The sequence below is a fragment of the Condylostylus longicornis genome, unplaced genomic scaffold (genome assembly GCF_029603195.1).
Source record: "Condylostylus longicornis isolate FDR11 unplaced genomic scaffold, ASM2960319v2 ptg000037l, whole genome shotgun sequence".
Classification (NCBI taxonomy): Eukaryota; Metazoa; Arthropoda; class Insecta; order Diptera; family Dolichopodidae; genus Condylostylus; species Condylostylus longicornis.
The window spans coordinates 1,761,898-1,783,904 of NW_026578006.1; the positions used below are offsets into that span (position 1 = coordinate 1,761,898).

General features: G+C 24.1%; 2 protein-coding genes across 4 annotated transcripts in view; both read left to right on the plus strand.

Moving 5' to 3' along the window:
* LOC129608852 (neurogenic protein big brain) overlaps positions 1-13,546 on the plus strand; it is a 69,136-nt gene extending 55,590 nt beyond the window's left edge. Inside the window, exons 4-5 of the mRNA XM_055520607.1 lie at positions 6,544-6,751; positions 11,989-13,546. Coding sequence (XP_055376582.1) covers positions 6,544-6,751; positions 11,989-13,359 — 1,579 coding nt within the window. The 3' untranslated portion in view covers positions 13,360-13,546. The remainder of the gene's footprint in view (positions 1-6,543; positions 6,752-11,988) is intronic.
* Positions 13,547-16,893: 3,347 nt separating this feature from the next.
* LOC129608862 (leucine carboxyl methyltransferase 1) lies at positions 16,894-20,179 on the plus strand. Of its 3 annotated transcripts, none has more exons than XM_055520619.1 (6): positions 16,894-16,999; positions 17,125-17,288; positions 17,349-17,527; positions 17,753-18,178; positions 18,240-18,544; positions 18,601-20,179. In XM_055520619.1, exons 2-6 carry the CDS (start codon positions 17,240-17,242, stop codon positions 18,635-18,637), a joined length of 996 nt encoding a protein of 331 aa, XP_055376594.1. In that variant the 5' UTR covers positions 16,894-16,999; positions 17,125-17,239; the 3' UTR covers positions 18,638-20,179. The 3 variants fall into 3 exon arrangements, with proteins under 3 accessions (XP_055376594.1, XP_055376595.1, XP_055376593.1); XM_055520620.1 differs by having other exon boundaries at positions 16,916-17,007; XM_055520618.1 differs by having other exon boundaries at positions 16,925-17,288.
* Positions 20,180-22,007: the final 1,828 nt, after the last annotated feature.

Here is a 22,007-nt window from a genome sequence, read left to right on the forward strand (position 1 = left end):
AATTGAACAACTCGCTTAAATGAATCTCTTTTTTTGGTATTACCTTATAAAAACTGTGAAAAATTCCCCTGTTTATTGACCTGATAACGGCATAAACATTGTACGGAAATTTTTTATCCCACAAAATAAATTTATTGAAAACTTAGATGAAATGGAAACCTTTATTATTAAGAATCATTACAAACATAACCAAACGAAAATTACAAATTTTTTTAAATAGGTTTAATTTTTTATTATTCTATTTGTTGTTGTTAAACTAGCAATAGTAAATTTATTGAAAAATTAGATATAACGTATGAAATATTTTGTTTTCTTTGTAATATGAAATATTTATTTTTAATTTTTGTTATGTTATGTGATATAAAAATATTATGATTTAAATATTTTGAATTTGAATTCATAGTTACATTACTTAGATGGATTTAAAATAAAGAAAAATTTAAGTTTTTAAATTTTGAAATAAAAAAAAATTTGAGTTTTAGTATTTCATTAGTGTATCCCCTATTTTAAATATAGCTTTTTACCTAGGATATTTTGATAAGTATATGTAATAGGATATGCTTCCTATTGTTTTTATTAATTTTATGCAGTAGCAGGATCAAATTCGTTTTTGCGCCTGATCTTCAATAGCGAGTATTCGTTTTCATGCGTAAACGATTCAGTTAAAAAAAATCGTTTTATTGCACCAATTGTTCAATTAAACGGGATTTTTTTAATTGATTTACCCGCTTAATTGATACAAAAAGTGTGCAACTTTTCTCGGTTCAATTAACCGGGGAGAACTGTATGACCACAAACACAAGTATGTATGTATAAATTTATGTAAATATGGATGCATACATAAGAAGACGTACGAAAAACCCTTTTGAAGTTCAAAATGATTTTATCCTTTTTTGTTTTTTTTTTTACCGAATGAATTATTGGATTAATCAAGTTGAAAAATTTTTGTTTTACACATATATGTATGTACATACATAATGTAAGAATAAATAATATTTAAGTTACAATTTGGTTTTGTTTTGAATAAATTTACAAAATAGCTTGGTATATACATATGTACATATGTAGGCCATTTCACAAATTCGTGCATACATACATATATGCATGTTTTTAAAATATAATATAAAGCAACTCATGCATATCATAGAGTATTTACACATGTACATATGTATTCTAATTTAAATTAAATCAATTTTCCCTCTTAAATTTTTTTAAACAGATTTCAAGTGCATATGATTTAAAAAAACTTAAAAATTCAATAAAAATACCAAAAACAGTAGGTACGTGCAAATCTACATATGTTTGTGTGCATAATAAAAGTGAATTATATACAAGCGCATAAAAAAACGTACTGCGTAATGAACATCACATAGGACTATGGAATCGTTTTACGAATATCCTTATCTCATTATTCGAGTGTCATAGCGATATAAAATTACATATTAAATTAAAAAATAGATAAAGTTTAAAGTTAAATAAATATAATTTAACATTTGGCCAATGCGTGTATGTATGTACGAGTATTTTCAATAATTATATTATCAATTTACTCCCCAAACAATCGTATGATTCAGTTCTGCCCACATGTGGCAGTGTTTGCATGAAGATATGCAAACATACATAATATGTATACACACATACATAATATGTAATATGCAAAAATATAATTGGCGTTATTTTTATGGAAATTGTATTATTTAAAAGTACCGAATAAAAAATATACGTTGACATAATTGAGTGTAGTTATTGTTGTGTAGTCATTTTTCAGGAATTCAGCATATTCCGAACAGAGTAATTGGAATAATTTTAATATAGAACGCCGTTTTGCATGACATTTGTTTTCTATGTTATGTCCGTCTACCGGAATAAATTTGCGTAAGGCTTAACATGTGTATAAAGTTTTAACCACCTGTATAACCAACAACTTATGTGGTTGCGGGTGTTATGCGCGTAACCAGTGCTGCCACTTGTAACGACACAGTGTTGTAATTTTTTTTAAACAGTAACACTATATCTATAGCTACTATATCAGTTTTGTTGAATTTTTGTATTGATCATTGTTCAAATGAATTTTTGATAAACTATAATGTTTATCTCTTTCACCTACCGTTTATAAATTGTTATGTGTACAAGACAGATTAGCTCTTATACTTCAAGTTGTGTAGTTGTTAACCTTCATGTATTAAAAATTTTGACATTTTGATCGTCAATTAACCCTTATAATTAAACACACATATTAAATACAAATGGCTTTATTTACATTATTACAAATGCTACTACAAATGCTTTACCGAATTATACCGAATACATTACATACAGTACAATACATATTTACCGAAAGGCATTTGTAGTAATCAAGTAATTGTGACATACCATTTTATTTTATTAATTGTATGTAATTTTTTATTGATTGTCCATAATGAGTCACAATATATAATATGTATAGGGAAAAAATTATTTACTGAGATTTTCTCACGCTAAAATATCAATAAAAAGAAATGTCTTCGCGTTCATACATACATACATATGGTATTCCATTTAACATTATTTAGACATTTCACTTTTATCTTAAATATTTTTTTAACGAACAGCTCGTACTACTCTTAAATCGTCATTAAATGTTTGTGCAAACTAAAAACAAAACATTTTTTTTTATAAATTTCTTAAGCATTGAAATACCTTGTTCTTTTTCGTTGTAATTTATAGATTTTCGTATTTATTTTATATACATATGTATGTATATATGTAGATGGTCGGCAGAAATGACATTTATAAATACAACAACATTCAATATTCAATAATGTTGAAAAAATTCGAAATAATATGAAACCTATAAAAAAAGGAAAAAAGAAAATGAATGACAATTTTTTTCCACTATGAAAGTAAAAGAAAAAATTCAGTCATTGTAAAAGGTGAATTTTATGACTTGAGATCCTATCAAATCTTAATCAGTAATTTACTAACAAATAATAAACTTTGTCCCTCCAGCATGAGTTTTCACTAAAAAACGTTTTATTTCCAGCAATTGTTTGAGTCATTTTTGACGTGAGAGAAACTAAATTTTGCGTAAGAGAACCTAAACTAAACTTTATATTATACATATATATAAAAAATACATATTATGTCAGAAAAAAATAAAAACTTGTTTTACATTAAAAAAATTGAGTAAAATATTTTTTTTGCAAGAGAGGAATGGTGTGCTATTTTAAGGAAATGATTAATTAAATAGAGCTCATTAAATAACAGTATGTTATCAAAATAAGCTCGTGTCTGTAACATTCTGCACCAGCGCTGCCAAATAGATTAGCCCAAATATTTTCATTTTTTGAAAATAAATTCTTCATTTCGAAGATTTGATAAAAAAAAATCTTCACGAACCCTTCGAGAACTTCAATTTAAATTTAAATAAAAAAAGTGGGGAATTAGAACGAAACACCTAGAAGACACCTAGAAGAAATGACATATTATGTCATAAAGCCATAAGCGCACTTAGTTAGTGCTCCAAGTTGATTAATATACTTCCTTTATATGACGAATCGAGTACAGGACTTGAAATTTCAATTTACGTATGTACAGATTGAAATAATAAGTCTGTCTATTATAAAACTTCTCGCAAAGAAAAAAAAATCTGATTTAAAAAAAAATAAACCAGACGGAAAAGTTGAAAGAACTTTTAAAAGCTTATATAATAAACATCAAATTTTGATATATTTAACAAACATAAACAGTAGATACATAAAAGAGAACACACGTTTTGACAGTTTTACGATTTCAAAATTTTTTAACACATTAAAAAAAAATTAAGCATTGAGAAAACAATGACATCATCATTTTCTCTAATTTTTCTCAAAAAGTATACCAGATGTTTTCCATACTAAAACTTTATAAAGTTTTTTTAAGTTTTATCAAGTTTTTAAAAATTTTCTTATACCAGTTAGACCTAATACTACTTGAAATCGACTTGAGTTTGACATTAGCTGGCAAGTATTATATATTGTTTTGTTATTTCAATCTTTCAAACAGCGTAATGCAAATGATTTTTAAGTCGAGCTAGTTTTTGGTACTGCTGTTCTGCATTAGCTTTTAACATCATTATTCTTTTTCTTTCTATTTTATTGTCTTTTCATTTTATTTGAAAGCTACAGGCTACAGCTAGTAAGTAGTAGTAAGTAATATATCATGAAACTTAATTCTAATATTACAGTTTACAATATTGTTATTTTTGGACTACGTGAGTTATATTTTTATATTGTTATAATGTGATGTAAATACATACAGTGTAGTGATAGAAAATATTCATGATAATGACAACTGATATGAAATGAATTTTAATATTTTCATTTCAATAGGCATTTTGATATTTGTGTTTTGCTGGTATTTCCAATTTTCTCTATTTTGATGTTGTTTTTCTAAAGTGAAATTTATATTATATAAAAGTGCTTATGTGCGTATATTAGACACTGTAAGGATATTGAAAAATACAGAAAATTTTTCGAGTAAAATCAAATTGAAAATATTCACGCTGAGAAATTTAAATATGAAAAATAAAAAATGATGAAGAAAATAGAAATTTTTTTAATTACGCAGTAATATACATACATATTTCTTATTTTTTCTGATCGTGTCGCATTACAACAAGGGAGGTCTAACTTCCACACGAAATTTCACATTTAAGTTTTGAAATAGAAATGAACTTTTCCGTGATGAAACAGCACAAAAAGTCAGTTTGCGTACTCTTGTGTCACATTTTCAACTGAAGACAAAATTTACTGAAAATGCCTATCTTTACACCAGTTCCGTCTAAAAACTGAGCCTTTACTACAGATTGATTTTTCGAGAGACTGAATTCTAGGGATTGTGAGTATCATGTATTTATTCAACTGAAATTTTTTTAAGTCATTATTTCTTTTATGTAAAAAACTATTTTAAGTATAAAATATTAAAAATCAACAATTTTTTCGTATTAGCCATAATATACACATGTACATAAAGTATAAACGAAATAGGGCAAAGGAGAAGGATATTAGACTAACGTTAACATTTTTTTTAGAGATTATAAAAGATAAGAAGAATATTAAAAAGTAGGTGAATTTATTTTGTATATTTGAAAAAGAATTTTCTTTCATAAACCGTAACTTAATATTCAATAAATCTTTTATTGTAATCTTAAAATTAAAAAATAAATTTTTTTGGACATTCGATTATCCAAATGTACCCAATTCAATAGTCATTACTTACATAGATAAAAGCACCTGGGTAGGTATTTACACAAAACTATGCTAAACTTTTTAAATTGAAATTTTTTTTTTTTATATCTTTATCATAATACAAAATAATCATATTCTCTAATATATGCAGGTTTTTTTTTACAATTTGCTTAATTTACTTGCTATATTTTAATAGATATTCTTTCAAAATAATATGTGTCAGGACTGATAGAAAAAAATTCATACTACTTATTGAGAAATGATTTCTCAACTTAAAAAATTAAAAAGATATATTTATTTAATTGTACGTATATTATTTAAGTTTATCTTAGATAATTATCCTATTTCTTAAAATATTTTAATATTTTTTAACAAAGTTTCCCCTACTAGCAAAGTTATTAGTTTTATTTTCCAATTCGAATCGTATAGCAAACAATTTTCAAAAAACTCAAAGTAGAGATTGAAAATATTCCATGGAATACTTTTGGAAATCATATTATGTGATTCGATAAATTGGGAGTTTTAAAATGATTACTTAACATATAATTAACAAAATTGAATGAAAGTATACAAAATAAATACAATTTATTGAAATCAAAACCTATTTAAATTACTCTTATGTTTTTTTTGCAAATTGTAAATTTTTTTACTTTTCTGTCAATAACATAATATAGTGGGTATATATCACTATGCTGACATGTCTATTGGTTCACTCTTGAACATTATTCAGTAATTTAAGAGAATTGATCAACTTAAAGATTTGATTTCAGATGCTGAATATTTATTAGAATTAATGTTTTTCATTTTAAATTTTTCTTTTAAGTGAATTTTCTTGAAATTTTATTTTGTAGAGGATTTTCATCTCGATGTTTATTAATATAATCGAAAAATCCTTTTTTCATCTAAAATTTTATCGTTTTACTATTTTAACAAGAATAAATTTTTTCTATTTTCAATTATTTAGAAAGCATGTACATGTAGGTATATACGTTACATACGGTGTAAATGAATATATGCTTAGTGTTGCTTGCATCAGCTTTTTTCTTGGATAATTTTTTACATTTTTCAAATTGTGACAACTAACTTGATGGAATCAAAACAAATTTATAAAGAAATTTTCAAAATTTTATTTTCTGTCACAAAATTCTCTATATACTTCCATGTATACAAATATATTTTAATAAATGTGCAAATATTATTATTATATAAGAAATGTTTACATATGTAGGTACTTTTAAATAAAATTTAAAAAGAAAACAAAAATTTCTCTATAAATTTTCTTAAAATAAATTGGGATTGAAATATTCTCTTTTTTTTTTGAATTTTTTATTTTTAGTGTTACTGTACCAGGATATCAAGGAAATTTACAAGCAGCGATAGCACATAGTGCAACATTAGCAGCATGGGAACGTTTTGGTGTTGAATTCATTTTAACATTTATTGTTGTTTTAGCATATTTCGTATCAATGGATTCATATAAAAAATATTTAGGGAATGCATCATTAGCTATTGGAGCTGCATACAGTGCATGTAGTTTTGTATCGGTAAGTGTTTTATATATACAAAATGTGTGTTACTTACATATATGCAAATTTTTCTTTTTATTATCAAAATAAGTCAAATACAATTTACGCTTTTATTTCAATAATCTTAAATGTAAACGAAAATTTTTCTCAAATAGATTTGCTATGTATTTGATTTTATTCAAATTAAATAATGTAAACATTTTTAGTTTTTTACAAATTTAATCGTAAAAAAGCTATAGAGGAATTAGATTTGTTCTTTTTTATTATGTAAATTTTTCTTATCCATAAACTAAAGCAATTAAATTACAAAAAAAAATTAATTAAGTTTTTGAATCTAAATATAAATAATACTTTAAATGTTATGCTGGAATTTTATGTGAAACTGTTATACTCAAAATTTTAAATTGTTAAAACGAAAATTTAAATTGTTATACTAAAAATTTTAAAATTTATTAATTTTACATTTTATTGAATTTATAATTGAGTCCAATTAATTTAAAAACGGTGTCAAAGAAACACTTTTCCTAAATTTTTGAAAATAATCATTGTCTCCGGCGCAATATAAGTTTTTGTTTTCTCGATGCATTTTTAAAACGCCATCATAAACCTACATATACATCTGTTTTTTCTATTTTTAAGTAACTTTATGTAGGTATAGTAATAATAAATTACAGATTTTTCAATGTGCCGCATAAGAACTTGCAATCTGCGCTTTTGAAGACAAATAAATATAACAATTTGATCGTACTTTAATAAAACACCTGTCAGTTGTTTTTATTTTCTCTTCCTTCTTTTCATTATAATTCTTATGGTTTTCTGTATTACACAGTTTTGGTCCTTTTTTTAATTTATTCATATTCATTCGTAACCATCCAACTTATGGCATCTTTTTTTCTTTTTTCTTTGTTATTAAATTGCAAACAAGATACATATTTTAACCTTATTTCAAAAAATTACATATGCTCTCTTTTAAAACTTAATTTTTTTTTGATTTAAAGTCAGGTAAAAACTTGTGCAGGTTAGTATGCTAGTTTACTTCAGTTACTCGAATTTACCTTTTGTCTCTTGTTTCCTTTTAGATTTTTTTTGTGCAAGATTAATAAATCGCTAGTTTGTACTCCAATATTTAAAGGTATATAATCCATCAAAAGGGTTTTCTTTAACATTCAAATAATATAAAAGTATCAGAAATTTGTTGCAGATTATATCAGAATTAAAATTTTAAAGAATAATACCATTACGCATTCGTACAACATGATAAACCTAAATTACGCTTTTGATTGTACAGTAAGTAATATAATTATATCTGTATGTATAATGAACCGGTTTTTAGAATTTTATTCTAAAATTTAAAATATAAAGAGCTTGTTCCTTCGTTTCCAATGGTAAAAAATTATGCTTACATATGTTATACACAAGAATGAGAGGAGGAAGCGAAATAATCTCTTTAAAAGAAGCGCAATTATTTGTTAATTCAATAATTAGACACGAATAAAACAAATCGCAATACATAATTAAAACTTGGCCAATAAACCCCTCTTTTCCCAATTTTAATTTGTATTGTCTAAAATATGCAAGTTATCAAATTTTTATATAGCCAAAACTCGATGAGGCCAGCCATTTAAAACTTCCCATTAATAAAACAATATAAGTGTTATACTTATATAAAAACAGTTATTATACGAGTTTGGCGATAGGGTTTTGAAAAAATTTCACAGAATTATTATACGATAAATTTAAAAATACTATTTGTATGATTATTACTTTTAAAAATAGTTGACTCATACATTAAATAAAATCCTTATTTTTTTAAATTTATGTACCCGCAATTATCTTGATTGAAATTTTGTAAAATATGTTTAACCAGCTGAATAAAAAAAGTACACGTAATACATATGTGCGTCTGTATGAGACGCTTTTTTTTTATATTATAAAGGTATGAAGTTGGAATAAAATTAATGATTAAACCCTAACATTATTTACTGTTGCTCATAATTATGTATATGTACATACATATGTATATATAACGTCTTACAGTTGCAAAATCAAGGAAAATAATTGCACATTTACACAATCCAATGATTTACTTGATTCCCTGTTTTTTATTTCTTTTTTATTTCTGAATCATAACGAAATAAAATAATTTTAATTTTAATCAGTAGGTTAAAAAGTTCAAATCTTGGTAACGGTTTTAATAAGTATGTGGAGTCAAAATAATGTTAAATGCCCTAAAAATAAAAGTAAGAGTTGCACACATAACATCATAACAACGTTTCTTCTCATAAACTATAAAATACGGAAAAGTTTCTTCTCATAAGATTTTAGATACGGAAAAGTTTCTATAAAAAATTTTCGAACCAAAAAAATTTGAATGAATACTCGTTTACATAAACCAAAAACGTATGCAATATTCTAAATTGCGTTACTGCGTACAAAGGAGTTCTAAATAAGTAATCAGGCAATTTTATTTCTATTGATCCCATTACATTTTTGCAACTTCTATTCTTATATAACAGGATTTCCATGCAAAGCAGCCCTCGATTTTGAAACTATGTATTTGCAGCTAGTAGCAGTTTGAGTTATTTTCCCGGTATTTTTGATTTACTTACCAACCCCTGCGATAACTTAAACGCTTATCTTAAGTTAATTTTTTTTTTATTCCAAAATAAAATAATATTTTCTTAATATTATTAAATATTCCCTAAATTCATAAAATCGAATAATGAATGAAAAATTTTGAAAGGTTTCTGAATCTTTTGAAAGGTCTCCTCTCATGTCAGTTAGCAAAAAAAAATTTTTTTTTCTTATGTGAATAAAACACACTTTGAACTTTACAACACCATTTCGTATTGAAAAAAACTTATAACATTAAAAGTTGCGGTTTCACAAAAAACAAAAAAAAAGAAAAAAAGGCATCTGAAACCCACACCCTTCATTAAAATTTGTAAATATTGATAAAATTTGATTAAAAAAAATTAAAAGAGAAGAAACAAATATTCAGAAAAAAGAAATTTTTCTTGTTAATTTTTTAGTATTTAATTTTTAACCACTACGTGTATGAATGACTAACATTGAACTATACTCTACTTGTAAATAAAATACAGAAATTTCTTGCAAACTAGTAAACTTGCAAAAAAAATTTTATAGCAACTTTTTAAAAAAAATGGGGTTTAAGTTATAGAAAATTTAATTTTCAATGTTTGATATGATGAAGTTTTCAAGTTACAAGCAACCAAACAAATAATGTTTACGGTGTACGTTACACTATCAAACATTATTTTTGTGATTTGTTTGATTTAATTAAAATAAGACTATCCTTCTTATTTTTGTTTGACGGTATTCTTCATACCGTCAAACAAAATCCAATCAAAATATGTTTATTGTTTATTTTGCCCCAAAAGATACTCGCTCATCTCTTTTAAATTCTGTTTTGAATTTACTTAAGAAGCATTAAAGCATTTGTCAAAACATTAATTTTAAACATAACTAAAGATTATTTTCACATTGTTAAAAATTATTTGTAAATTAAAAAAGAAATATTATAAATTTCAATGAAAAATGCACAAACAAATTTTCACAATCGTTGAATGTGCTCGCAAATATACATACATATACGTATACACATACATTCATTTTGTGTAATATTAAAATAAATGCAATATTTTTGCTCTTTCAACACAAATTCATTTTTATTTATTTGTTTGATTTTCTTTTTGTTTGCTTATTGCCCAGTTTAAAACAAAATTCTCATAAAAATTTGGCATTAATTTTTTGGCAACAAAATTATAATTTTTTATTGTACACACTACTTATGGTTGTACTTGCATTTGGAAAGTAATGTATACGAGTACAATAGACAACAATCAGAAAACTTTTCATTATTTATTATAAAAATTAAAATTTTATGAATTTAAAAAATCCCAACTATTTTAAAATTTATCATCAATTCTAAAGAAATGCTTTTAAAATTTATTTGGAATTTTTGTTTTATTCTATTTGATTCCAAAAATTTTTTGGTATTCTACTTCTGCTTAAAGTCGAAGTCGTGTCTTTATTTAATTGTAAGCGCGAATCCTTAAGTTAGTGTACATGGTTCTATGCATATTCCAGGAGTAACTCAGAAGTTCTTCACATTGTCCGTCTTCATAGTCTACGTTAATGAAAAACTTTTAAAAATTCCCCTATTTGAGTGAAATATATTAAAACTAGTTTGGGTTAGGAATTCTTTTTTTCGAATAATTCAATTTTCTTTTATTTATATGTAGCTAGTCTTCATTATTTTATAAAACAAATTTTATTGAATCTTTCTGAAGAAGGAAAATTTCAAACTATTTCCAAAATTTTTTAAGTTCTTTTTTTTTTTGTTTCCTTTTTAGTGAAATTCGTATAAGTTTTTACTTATTCTTTTACTCCTTTTTGATGTTTATTGACGTTGAAATAATTTAGAAAAGATTCATGTTTAATTATAAAAGACTGTCTATTGAATATAAGTAGAATAAAATGAAAATTGATTTGTTAATATTCACATATGCACTTACATAATCTTACGTTTTTGTTTTATAAATGCATATTATACAATACGGTTTATGTATGGTAAATTTTACCATGAAATTTCAGATGTATGTAGGTAACATTCTTTAAAAAAAATAAAGGTGTTTCCAAAGAGAAACTTAATAAAATCAAAAATTCACGTACAGGCATTTCAAATATACGATAAGAGATCTATCCTTCTTCCTTAATGAAAAAAAGCACAAAAATTCCTTTAGTGTGGTATTTTTTTTTTGAAAACGAATTGCATATGTGGATTGAATTTTAAAAGAATTTTTATCCATAACACAATATCTTCCTGGAAATTTTAAATACTTTTGGTCGATTTTTATTCAGATAAATGGCTCTTGGCAGGAAATACAACAACGAAAAAAAAGAAAGAACATTTTAAATGAAATTTATTTACAAGAACATTTACTTTTTCACTATTTGCCTAGGTATGTTCAAGATCCTATATTTTATAAATGCATTGAAATATTAAAAGGATATGAAAATCTTCTTTATACTTTATGATCATACTATTTTATTTAACATGACACAAAACTTGGTTAGGGATTTGTACAAGTTATAGTAAAAGTTTTTCAGCTTTAAATATTTAAAAATAACTTTTATTCAAAAGGATATATAAAAAAATTATTTTAATAAATTATAAAAGTTAACAACATTAATTTGACTAACTTCTTCTTTTCTTTTATTTTCTATTATAGATGCCATATCTTAATCCAGCAAGATCATTAGGACCATCTTTCGTATTGAATAAATGGGATCATCATTGGGTATATTGGTTTGGTCCAATGGTTGGTGGTGCATTTTCTGGTATTATATACGAATATATATTTAATTCCCGACGAAATTTAAAGAAAACCAAAGATAATTTAGAAAATGATTCATCAAGTATACATTCGGAAGATGATCTTAATTATGATTTAGATTTAGAAAAACCATCATCAATGCAAAATCCAAAATTCCAAGGTTCTACTTACCGTCAACCAACAGGTACATTAACACAACAAGGCGGTTATTGTCAAAATTTTTATACAACAACACCAATGTCAAAAATTGAACCAACAGAACCATTATATGGTGGTACACGTTCACTTTATTGTCGTTCACCACCAATGCCACGTGCTAATTTAAATCGTTCACAATCTGTTTATGCTAAAAGTAATACTGCTATAAATCGTGATATTATTCCAAGACCTGGTCCATTAGTACCTGCCCAAAGTTTATATCCAATGCGTTTGGCTCAAACACAAAATTCTCATTTACAAAATCAAAATTTACAAAATCAAATGCAACAACGCTCTGAAAGTATATATGGTATTAGAGGATCAACTCGTCAGGGTACTGCATCAGGAGGTAGTAATATGACACAACATCAACAACAACAGCAGCAACAACAGCAACAACATCAAACTCATCATCAACCGCAACAACAACAGCAACAAAATCAACAACAACATTCAGATAATATTGGTTTCCAACCAGTCTATGGTACTAGACACAATCCAGCCCCGCTTGATGGGAATGTTAAATTCGAAACACGTTGTAATACATTAATAAATAGTGGAACAACTAGTACAGATGATTCTGTTATAAAATATTCAACACGATCAGGCAGACCTGAATCAATGTATGGTACGAACGGTCAACGACCTCGAGGTCAATCAGCACAATCTGACGATAGCTCATATGGTTCTTATCATGGTTCAGCTATAACCCCACCAGCTAGAAATCCAAATCAAACAGGTAATGGTGGTAATACTGGTGAAATTATTATGTATGCTCCTCCACCACAACAAACTGGGGGAGTTGGACATCAACAACAACAACAGCAGCAACAGCAGCAACAACAAATAAGAACATGTGAAAGAAAAATATCAAGTGGAAATGGTAATTGCCAAACAGGAGTTGGTGTTGGAGAGAGACAACAACAGACTGTAACATATTCAACAAAACCACAAATTGGTGGACAAAGTACTGGACAATTACCACCCCCACCACAACATCAACAACAACATATGCAACAACAAAATCAAGCAGCACAATATGGGATAATACCGATGAGGCAAAACTAGCCCATGGAGATTAGTTTTTAAATTATTTAGAATTTTTATTTTTAATTTTTATATAAAAACATGAATGGATGATTTTCATAAAAGAATTTTGTTTTTGCTTTTTGTTTTAGGGAAATGGAAAACAAAAATAAATCGAAAAACTTTTGTTGTAAAAAATTTAAAAATAAAAGCTTTTTGTTTTTTTAATAAATTTTTAAGATAAACTCGTGCTATAGTTAGAAAATTTGTATTCATATATTATATAAAAAAAAAAACATTATAAATTAAGTAGAAATTTAAAATTTTATTATTATAGTCTATTATAGAATAAATATATTGTGTACGTGTTAATATTTAAAGACAAATCTAAATGTTATATAAAACAAAATAAATTTAATAAAATTCAAAAGGAGAACTGATTTGTATAAATTTAAAATAAATTTCATTAAAATAATAAATTATAAAATTTGTTACTCATATTCACAGAACGATACAAAATTTTGTATAATAATTTAATTTAAGAAAAACGATAATTTTGTGCATGCTAAATTTTATACAATATAATTAATTTATTTTAAAAATCTTCATATTGTAATAATAAAACCATAAATAAAAATTAATTCGAAAATAAGAACTTCCACCTTAACTCAAATCTCTTATAAGCTTCAGCAATAGCATTTTATTTGCTAAATAAAAATAAAGTAATTATTATTATTAATTTGGAAATGCAATACACTTGCTGAATAAGTAAAATTACTATCAAATCTATATTTTAAAGTTCTCCTGACCTCAAAATTTCAAAAATACTTCATTAATATAGAATTCATATGATGAATTGTAATTGACGAATTGTGTATTTATACCGTATTATTGAATTTTTGAAGTCAGACTTGCAAAATTTTATAATATTGAAAATTTTCTATACATCAAAATTAATATTACTAGTAATCTAAATTAAGTACATATTACTTTGCGATTTTTAGATATTTTGTAGATATTTTTTTATTAAATGACTTAATATTTTGAATTAATATGCACTAAATTATCGCCTTTCAAATTTATATTTGTAAAGTAAGCAAATAAAACCACCAAATCTTATCTTGAATCACTAAATAATTTTATATCATTAAAATTATTATTTTTATTTTTTTTTCTTGTATTTTTAGTTATACTTTTGTATATGTTAATTTTTTTTTATTATTTTTATTATTTAAATTCAAAAGTGATTTCAATTCAAAATGATTTCTTCCAAAAGCAAAATTTTAGCAAATTTATTTTATTTTCTAATTACAAATTTATTTACAAAGCTATTAATAAGCAACTATTTTGTTAATATCGAGTGACACTTAATCACAATTTATCTTCACTTATTAATCCACCCTTTACAAATTTTATTTTAATTTACATTAGAAAAAAGAACAAATTACTGTTTTTTATTGTCTTTTAATATATTTTTTTTTATTATTTTTCAAATAATTTTAAGTATTTTTAATTTAACAGTTTTATTAAACTTATTTATAATCAAAACTATAACCTTCTTAAAATTTATTTATTATAATAAATTCATAAAATAATCTTTTTCAATTTTATAAATTAAAAATTAAAATCAGTTATATTATATTCCTGGAACCTAGAACCTTGCATAACCGCCATAATACTGTTATAATTCACGAAAATTATATTTCACGAAAATTATTCAAAATAATAATAAAATTTCTGAGAAAAAGTATATGAATTTAAATTTCGCATGTAAACTCATATGAAAATATGTTAATTTTCATAGAAATTTTCGTTTTTAACTATTTTTTTATAATTCTATTAACTTTATAAGTGTAATTTTTAGTAATTATGCACAAAACTACAAAATAATTCTGTTTCATTCCACTAATAAATGCTTCAATTCTTGCACATATATATCTGTAGGTGTAAACTTTTAAATACAATTTTTTTAATATATTTTGATTTCGACCTAAAACAAATTCAATTCGGTTCTAACATTAATGTTTATCTCTTATTTTTTCATATTTATATATACATATATAACTTAATAACTCACTAAAAAAATGAATAAAAAATTCATTAAACTCATACGCGTGTTTTGTAATTTAATTTTAAAATTTAATAAATTTTTGCAAAAAATTTTTACAAAAAATTGAGTAATATTTACTTGAAACCATAATTAATATAATTTTATGTATTAAAATCTAATTAGTTTTAATTTATAATGTTAAGAAAATTTAACAAATTTTTCAAATTTTTAATTTTTGTAAATAAATGATAAAAAAAAAAACAATTAAGATTCATTTAATTTAAATCACTTCATAAGAATAATGCTTTCATAATTAATATAGGCACTAAGAAAAATTTGTAAAATAAAATATTGTCAATTTTTTGAAATTATTTTTGTCATATAATGTTCGAATATTTATGTTGTATCTCATGATTTAAAGGAATTTTATATTTATTATATTCCAGAACAAAAAAAATTGAAGATACAATAAGTCACTATTGAATTTTTTTTTTTCAACAAAATATTTAACACTGCCAAAAATGCTATTTAAACTTTTGAAATTTAATAGAAAATAATATGAGAAATGAATCCATTGGAAGAATGTCACCTTTTATCGTCGAAAATCTCAAAATATTGACAATATTATATATAAGTATAAATAAATTTTTAAAAAATTAAATCACATAACTATTAATATATTAAAAAATTCATATAAAATTAAGGGCATAATGTAAATTTCACAGTTTATAGAAATTATATATATATAGTTACAATTTATAATTATAAATATCTTAGCATGATAAAATATATACATAGTTATATTGTTCCCATTATTTATAAGTACATTATAATAATTCTATTTAAATTTATTGATATAAAAAAGAAAAATGAAATCAAAGTATAATAATTAAAAAATTTAATCTTTCTACAGAAAAAAAAATACATATTTAGTATTTAGAAAAAACAAATTATAAAATGAGAAAATAAAAACAAAATGAATTTGAAAGTTTGAGTACATAAGATGTTTTTATATTTTTACGTCTAGTCTAGAAATTATAGACTTAGCTACCGAATCTTGTTCAGAAACTAGAAACTACAAAAACGGAAAAGAGACCGTTTTCAAAACTGTTTAAAATATTATAGTCAAACCTTATTCAATTGTCTAAGAGATGACACTAGCGGTCATAAATTTTTTTACGTGTTTTTATTTTTCCTTTTATAAAATTCACAATAAGTCATATATACAATAGGGTAATTTTATTTGTAATATATTTTAATATGAAACTAATTTTATTAATGTTAAGGTAACTAAAACAATCTTTATTACTTATAGATTTAGAACTTTAGGAATTAAAATATAATATTTTTATAAATATTTCAAAACGACACATCCAAAATTTGACAATCTTCTTAATAAAATTAAAATTTCCTTGAAATTACCTCATTCTCATATTCACAATGGAATTGTCATTGCTTTTAAAATGTCAAATCATTTGAAAATGTCGAAATGTAAGGCTTCACTGCGCGAAATTACTAACAGAAATGTCAAATAAAGTGGGGTAGTTTGTATCGTTGTTGGTTAAATCAAAGATTTTCCTCCCGCAAAGTTTTTCTTATCCCTTGGAATTCCACAAGTATTTACTCTATAAGGTATTAAGGTATCTTTTTCTACATCAAAGTTTTCTGAAAATTGTTTGTAACATCAATTAAGTGTATTGAATTGGAAAAGAAGTTGCTAGAATCTATATTTACAAGGAACATTTTTTTTTCTATAGTTTCCTTTGAACTTGGATAATTTTTTCTGCATCGAAGCAGAAACGAAAAAAGAAAAAATTCGATTTATTATCAAGGCCATTTTAAGGCAACAATTTCAAACTGGCAAACGAAAGGATGCGCTCATATTCAGTGGAATCAGCGTTTCATCCTTGCGATGAAGCGGGTATGTGCAGTATTTGAAAAATTTATATTAAAGTTATTTTTAATAGTATGTTAATTTTAGTGATAGCCACGAATGATGATGCAAGTGATTGCAAAAGATGTGCTGTCAGATTAGGGTACTGGAAAGATGAATATATTGGTTATTTTGTTAGAAGTAGTGAAAGAAAAGCTCCAGAAATTAATCGAGGTTACTTTGCTAGAGTCAAGGGCGTGGAGATGTGCGTCGAAAAATTTTTAAAGGTCAGTGTTAAAAATAGTTACTTTCTAGATAAAGTAATAAAAAATATATCCAAGGTTTTTAATTAATTGTTTTTTTTATGTAAATAAATTCATATAATCACATATGTTTTTTTTTAATCAAGATAATTATTTGTGCATTTTTAAATAAAAATATTTAATGAATTAAACTTGGTTATCCACAATATTAAATATTCATTCTTTTGCAATTTTTTCTTCGTTAATTAGAAAACCAATGATAAGTGTCAAATAATTAATTTGGGTTGTGGTTTCGATACTCTTTACTGGCGCCTAAAGGATTCTGGCCATAACATTATCAATTACACAGAATTAGATTTTCCTACAGTAACAGCACGTAAATGCTACACTATTAAAAGGAACAAAGCTTTGCTTGGTAAAATCCATGCTGAAGATGGCGAAGTTAAACTAAGTCCAACAGATATGCATGGTCCTAATTATCATATAATGGGTGTTGATCTTAGAAATATAGATGAGCTGGATAATAAATTACAACAGGCTGAAATTGATTATAAATTACCTACCATATTTATTGCAGAATGTGTTCTAGTCTATATTGAAGCGCAGAATTGTAGAAACTTATTAAAGTGGCTAGCTGGGCGCTTTGAATCAGCTGTGTTTGTTAATTTTGAACAGGTAAATTCTTATTTCAATAACCAAAAAATATTTTAATAAATACATGTCTACCTAAAATTAGGTCAATATGAATGATAGATTTGGGGATGTTATGTTGAACAATTTAAGAGCCAGAGGTTGTAGTTTAGCTGGAATCGATTCATGTTTGTCACTGGAAACACAGACATCAAGATTTCTTGAATGCGGTTGGAGCGGTTCTAGAGCCTGGGATATGGTACAAGTATATCAAAGTATTAGCCCTTCTGAAAGACAAAGAATTGAACACATTGAAATGTTGGATGAGACTGAATTGTTAACCCAACTTTCGCAGCATTACTGTTTGGCTGTGGCTTGGGTTGGTGAATTATTTCAGGATATTGAAATAACGTAAAAAAATTTTTACGATTTAAAAAAATTCGAAATAATAACACTGTTATTTTTAGGGTCGAAAAAAGAATGTCTTCTTTAAATATCGACTAAAATTTTGTTGAAATTTTCGGAACCTGTCATAGTGATATTTTACTTTATTTTATAAAAAACAAAAGATTGCTTAATAATGGTTTTCCAATACACTAGTGATTAGCACAAAAGCAGAACAAAATATTTTATAAGCAAACTTACGTTAACAAAAGAGTAAACAATTTGAAGCCAATAGAGCATGCTCTCCAGCTGCCAAACCCTAGTCTTCTTTTCTTTTATATATTTTACTCACCCAAAAACTTTACAAAAATTCAACAGAAATTTATGAATCCTTGTATAAAATTAAAAGCAATTTTTATTACAAAATAAATTAATCTAATACACAATAATTTAAATTAATTATTTTGTTGTATTTCAAGAATTCTATTTTGAAAAAAAAATCTTAGCAAAAATTATGTTTGGTAAAAATAAAAATTAAATTTGGTGTGACTAATAACTTATTAGTAGGAAATTCAAGATTAAACAAAAACTAGAAACTAAAGCAAAAAATGTTGTGTAATATATTTAAACCCACCAACATTACAATCAAATTTAATGTATTTTCCTTGAATACCAATGGTAATATTAACTATAAAATGCACCTATAAATTTGTATTTTATCGCAATATTTAAGAACTGAAAATTTTGAATCCTTTAAATATTTGTTTGTTTTTTTCCGTTTATTTAAAAAAAATTTAATTACTATGTTATTTAGAATTGATCGGATGTGTTGTAAAAGTTTAATTTAAAAAAAAAAGGAATTTCTTATACAAATTCAAATACCTAAAAGTTCTTTGTTTAAAACATTTTTTTAAATGATCTTTTAAATTTGTGTAAAATTAAATATTAATGTAGTTCTATTAATGTGCGTTGTATTAAATATTGTAATAAATTACACTTTTAAAATAAGAAAACCATAATTTTTGGTCCATCATTCTTAATATGATAAATTGAAATAGTCGTCATATAGCATGTCGGAAAGATTCACAAATTCAAAAATAAGTGATTCAGTATATGAAAAATATGTAGCACTGATGCACTAATTGAGTTATTTAATAATTCTTAACAAAGAAAATTTGTAAAATTAATAATAAAACTAATCCGAAAAACACTTATTTTAAGAATATATTATTATGTATGTGTAAGTCAATGAAATTCTATTCCAAAAAAGAAAGAAAAATTAAATTTTACATGTATGTAGATTAATATAAATTTATAAATAAATTTGTAAAATTGCATTTAATGCAAAAAATATAATAACAGGAGAAATTAGTGAATTAATTAATTATTTAAAGTTTTTGATTAAAATCGTTAAAAGTGAAATTCGAACTTTAGGTGATATTATTTTATAAATATTTCACAAATTTTGTTGTGCTTTTTTTGTAAATGTTGTAAACACATTTTTTTTTAAATTATAATCCGATCAAATATATTTTTAGCTTTCTACTTTTGATTTCTTAAGTGAAATAATCTTAAAATACAGATTACAAATTATATTAATAAATTTCTTGCAAATTAAATATTCTATACGTAATTTATCTCTTATACTTATATATAGCCTTCTCTTTACAAAAATATTCCAAATATTCCAAAAAGTGAAATAATGAAGTGAAATTATTATAATAAATTGTATAAATAAATAAAATATATTTTGTAAAAATATATTTTGTTAAATAAAATAACACTACACTAAAAAAAAAAGAAAGAAAAAAATTTGTTTTTCAATATAGAAATTGTATTTTTGCAGTAAAAATTGATACAAAAAAAAATTAAAAAGTAAATTATGAATTAAAACAATTGATAATAAAAACAAAAATAACTTAATTTTCAAAACCAGAAAAAATAATTATAATTAAAAAGAAGACTTCTTTCCATTTTCTAAATGTAAAATTTCTGAATTTACTTCAAAAATGATAAATACAAAAAACTTAAAAAATTTAAAAAAAACTTAAGAATTTAAAAAATATTTAAAAATATTTATGTATTGAATAAAAGAAAAAAACCTGAAAAAGAATGAAATATGAAGAACATATATTTTCAAATTTTATTTGTTTTTCTTTAAACTTAATTTTTTATTTTGATTTCCATAACCTAGGTTGGGGAAAGATATTAAAACAATTGATATTTATGAACTCTTTAAAAGTATAAGTGATTTTTGTTAACAGATCCCAAAATAAAAGTGACCTAATGATAAAAAAATGAAATTTCAAAATCTTATAATATTTATTACATTTAGAATATTAAGAAGTAGCTTCATCTAGTATTAAACTTCTAGTTCGAACTTTGAGAGTCGCATTTTCGAGAGCCAACATTAAAGTATCTCTTATTATAAGATTTTTAATCTCTTATTATAATTTTAATTTCTTTTTAATTCAATGAATTTTAAAAATAAAGTGAATTTGATCTAAAAATGATGGTCATCATAATACGCAATTATGTTTTTTGTCAATGATTTCAACGTATTAAAATTTACATATTACTTATAAATATTTATAGAAATATAAACAAAAGGTATGCTTCAAGAGAAATAACATTACATTATATTGTATAATGTGTGAATATTATAAAAATATTTAAGCACATGTCTTCTTAATTAGCATCACGTAAACTAGTTTCATTAAAAAACGGCTTCTTCGTTTTCTTTTTTTTTTTATTTATTTTTATTGTATCTTTAGCGTAAAACGTAAAGATTAAATGCAAGCAATCTGGTTTTTTTGTTGATGATTCATTTTTTTATTAAACTTTTTCTGTGAGTAGATTTTTTTTTGAGTAGACAGAAATTCGTAAAATTGCCATGTCTCTTGAAATGATATTAATTTCAAATAAATACTTATACGTCATTGGATGTGAAATAAATGTGCGTCAAAAGTTCACGTTTTTTTTCTTTTTCTACTTATTAAGTCTTATGTATATAGTATTCATTGGAATTTAAAGCAATAATATAATAATTCTGCTTTATAATGAACAGTTTTTCTGCAAGTGTGCTTTGATTGTTTTTAATAATATCTAGTAGAGCATTGACAAATATATCGGAAAATTCCCCTTATTCTAGCTTGCTATTTTTTATTTAAATTATGTACCATAGGTTTATATAATTTACAGAATGCAGTAATTACATATAATGTGCAATTAGTGTGAATACATATAATACAATTTTTGTTAAAATTTAAATAAATTCCGGTATAAAAGTGAAAAATTATATACCTACCTAAATATTTCCAATTTAAAGTAATTATAAGAAATTCTCATTTAATATGATTAAAATATTAAAATAATTTTTAATTTAATAAATACCTACTTATCTTAAAATGACAGAAGCTTTATTTCTATAGTAATTATTTTATATAACATAATTATATATTCTGTATGTATGAACAAAATATCATATATG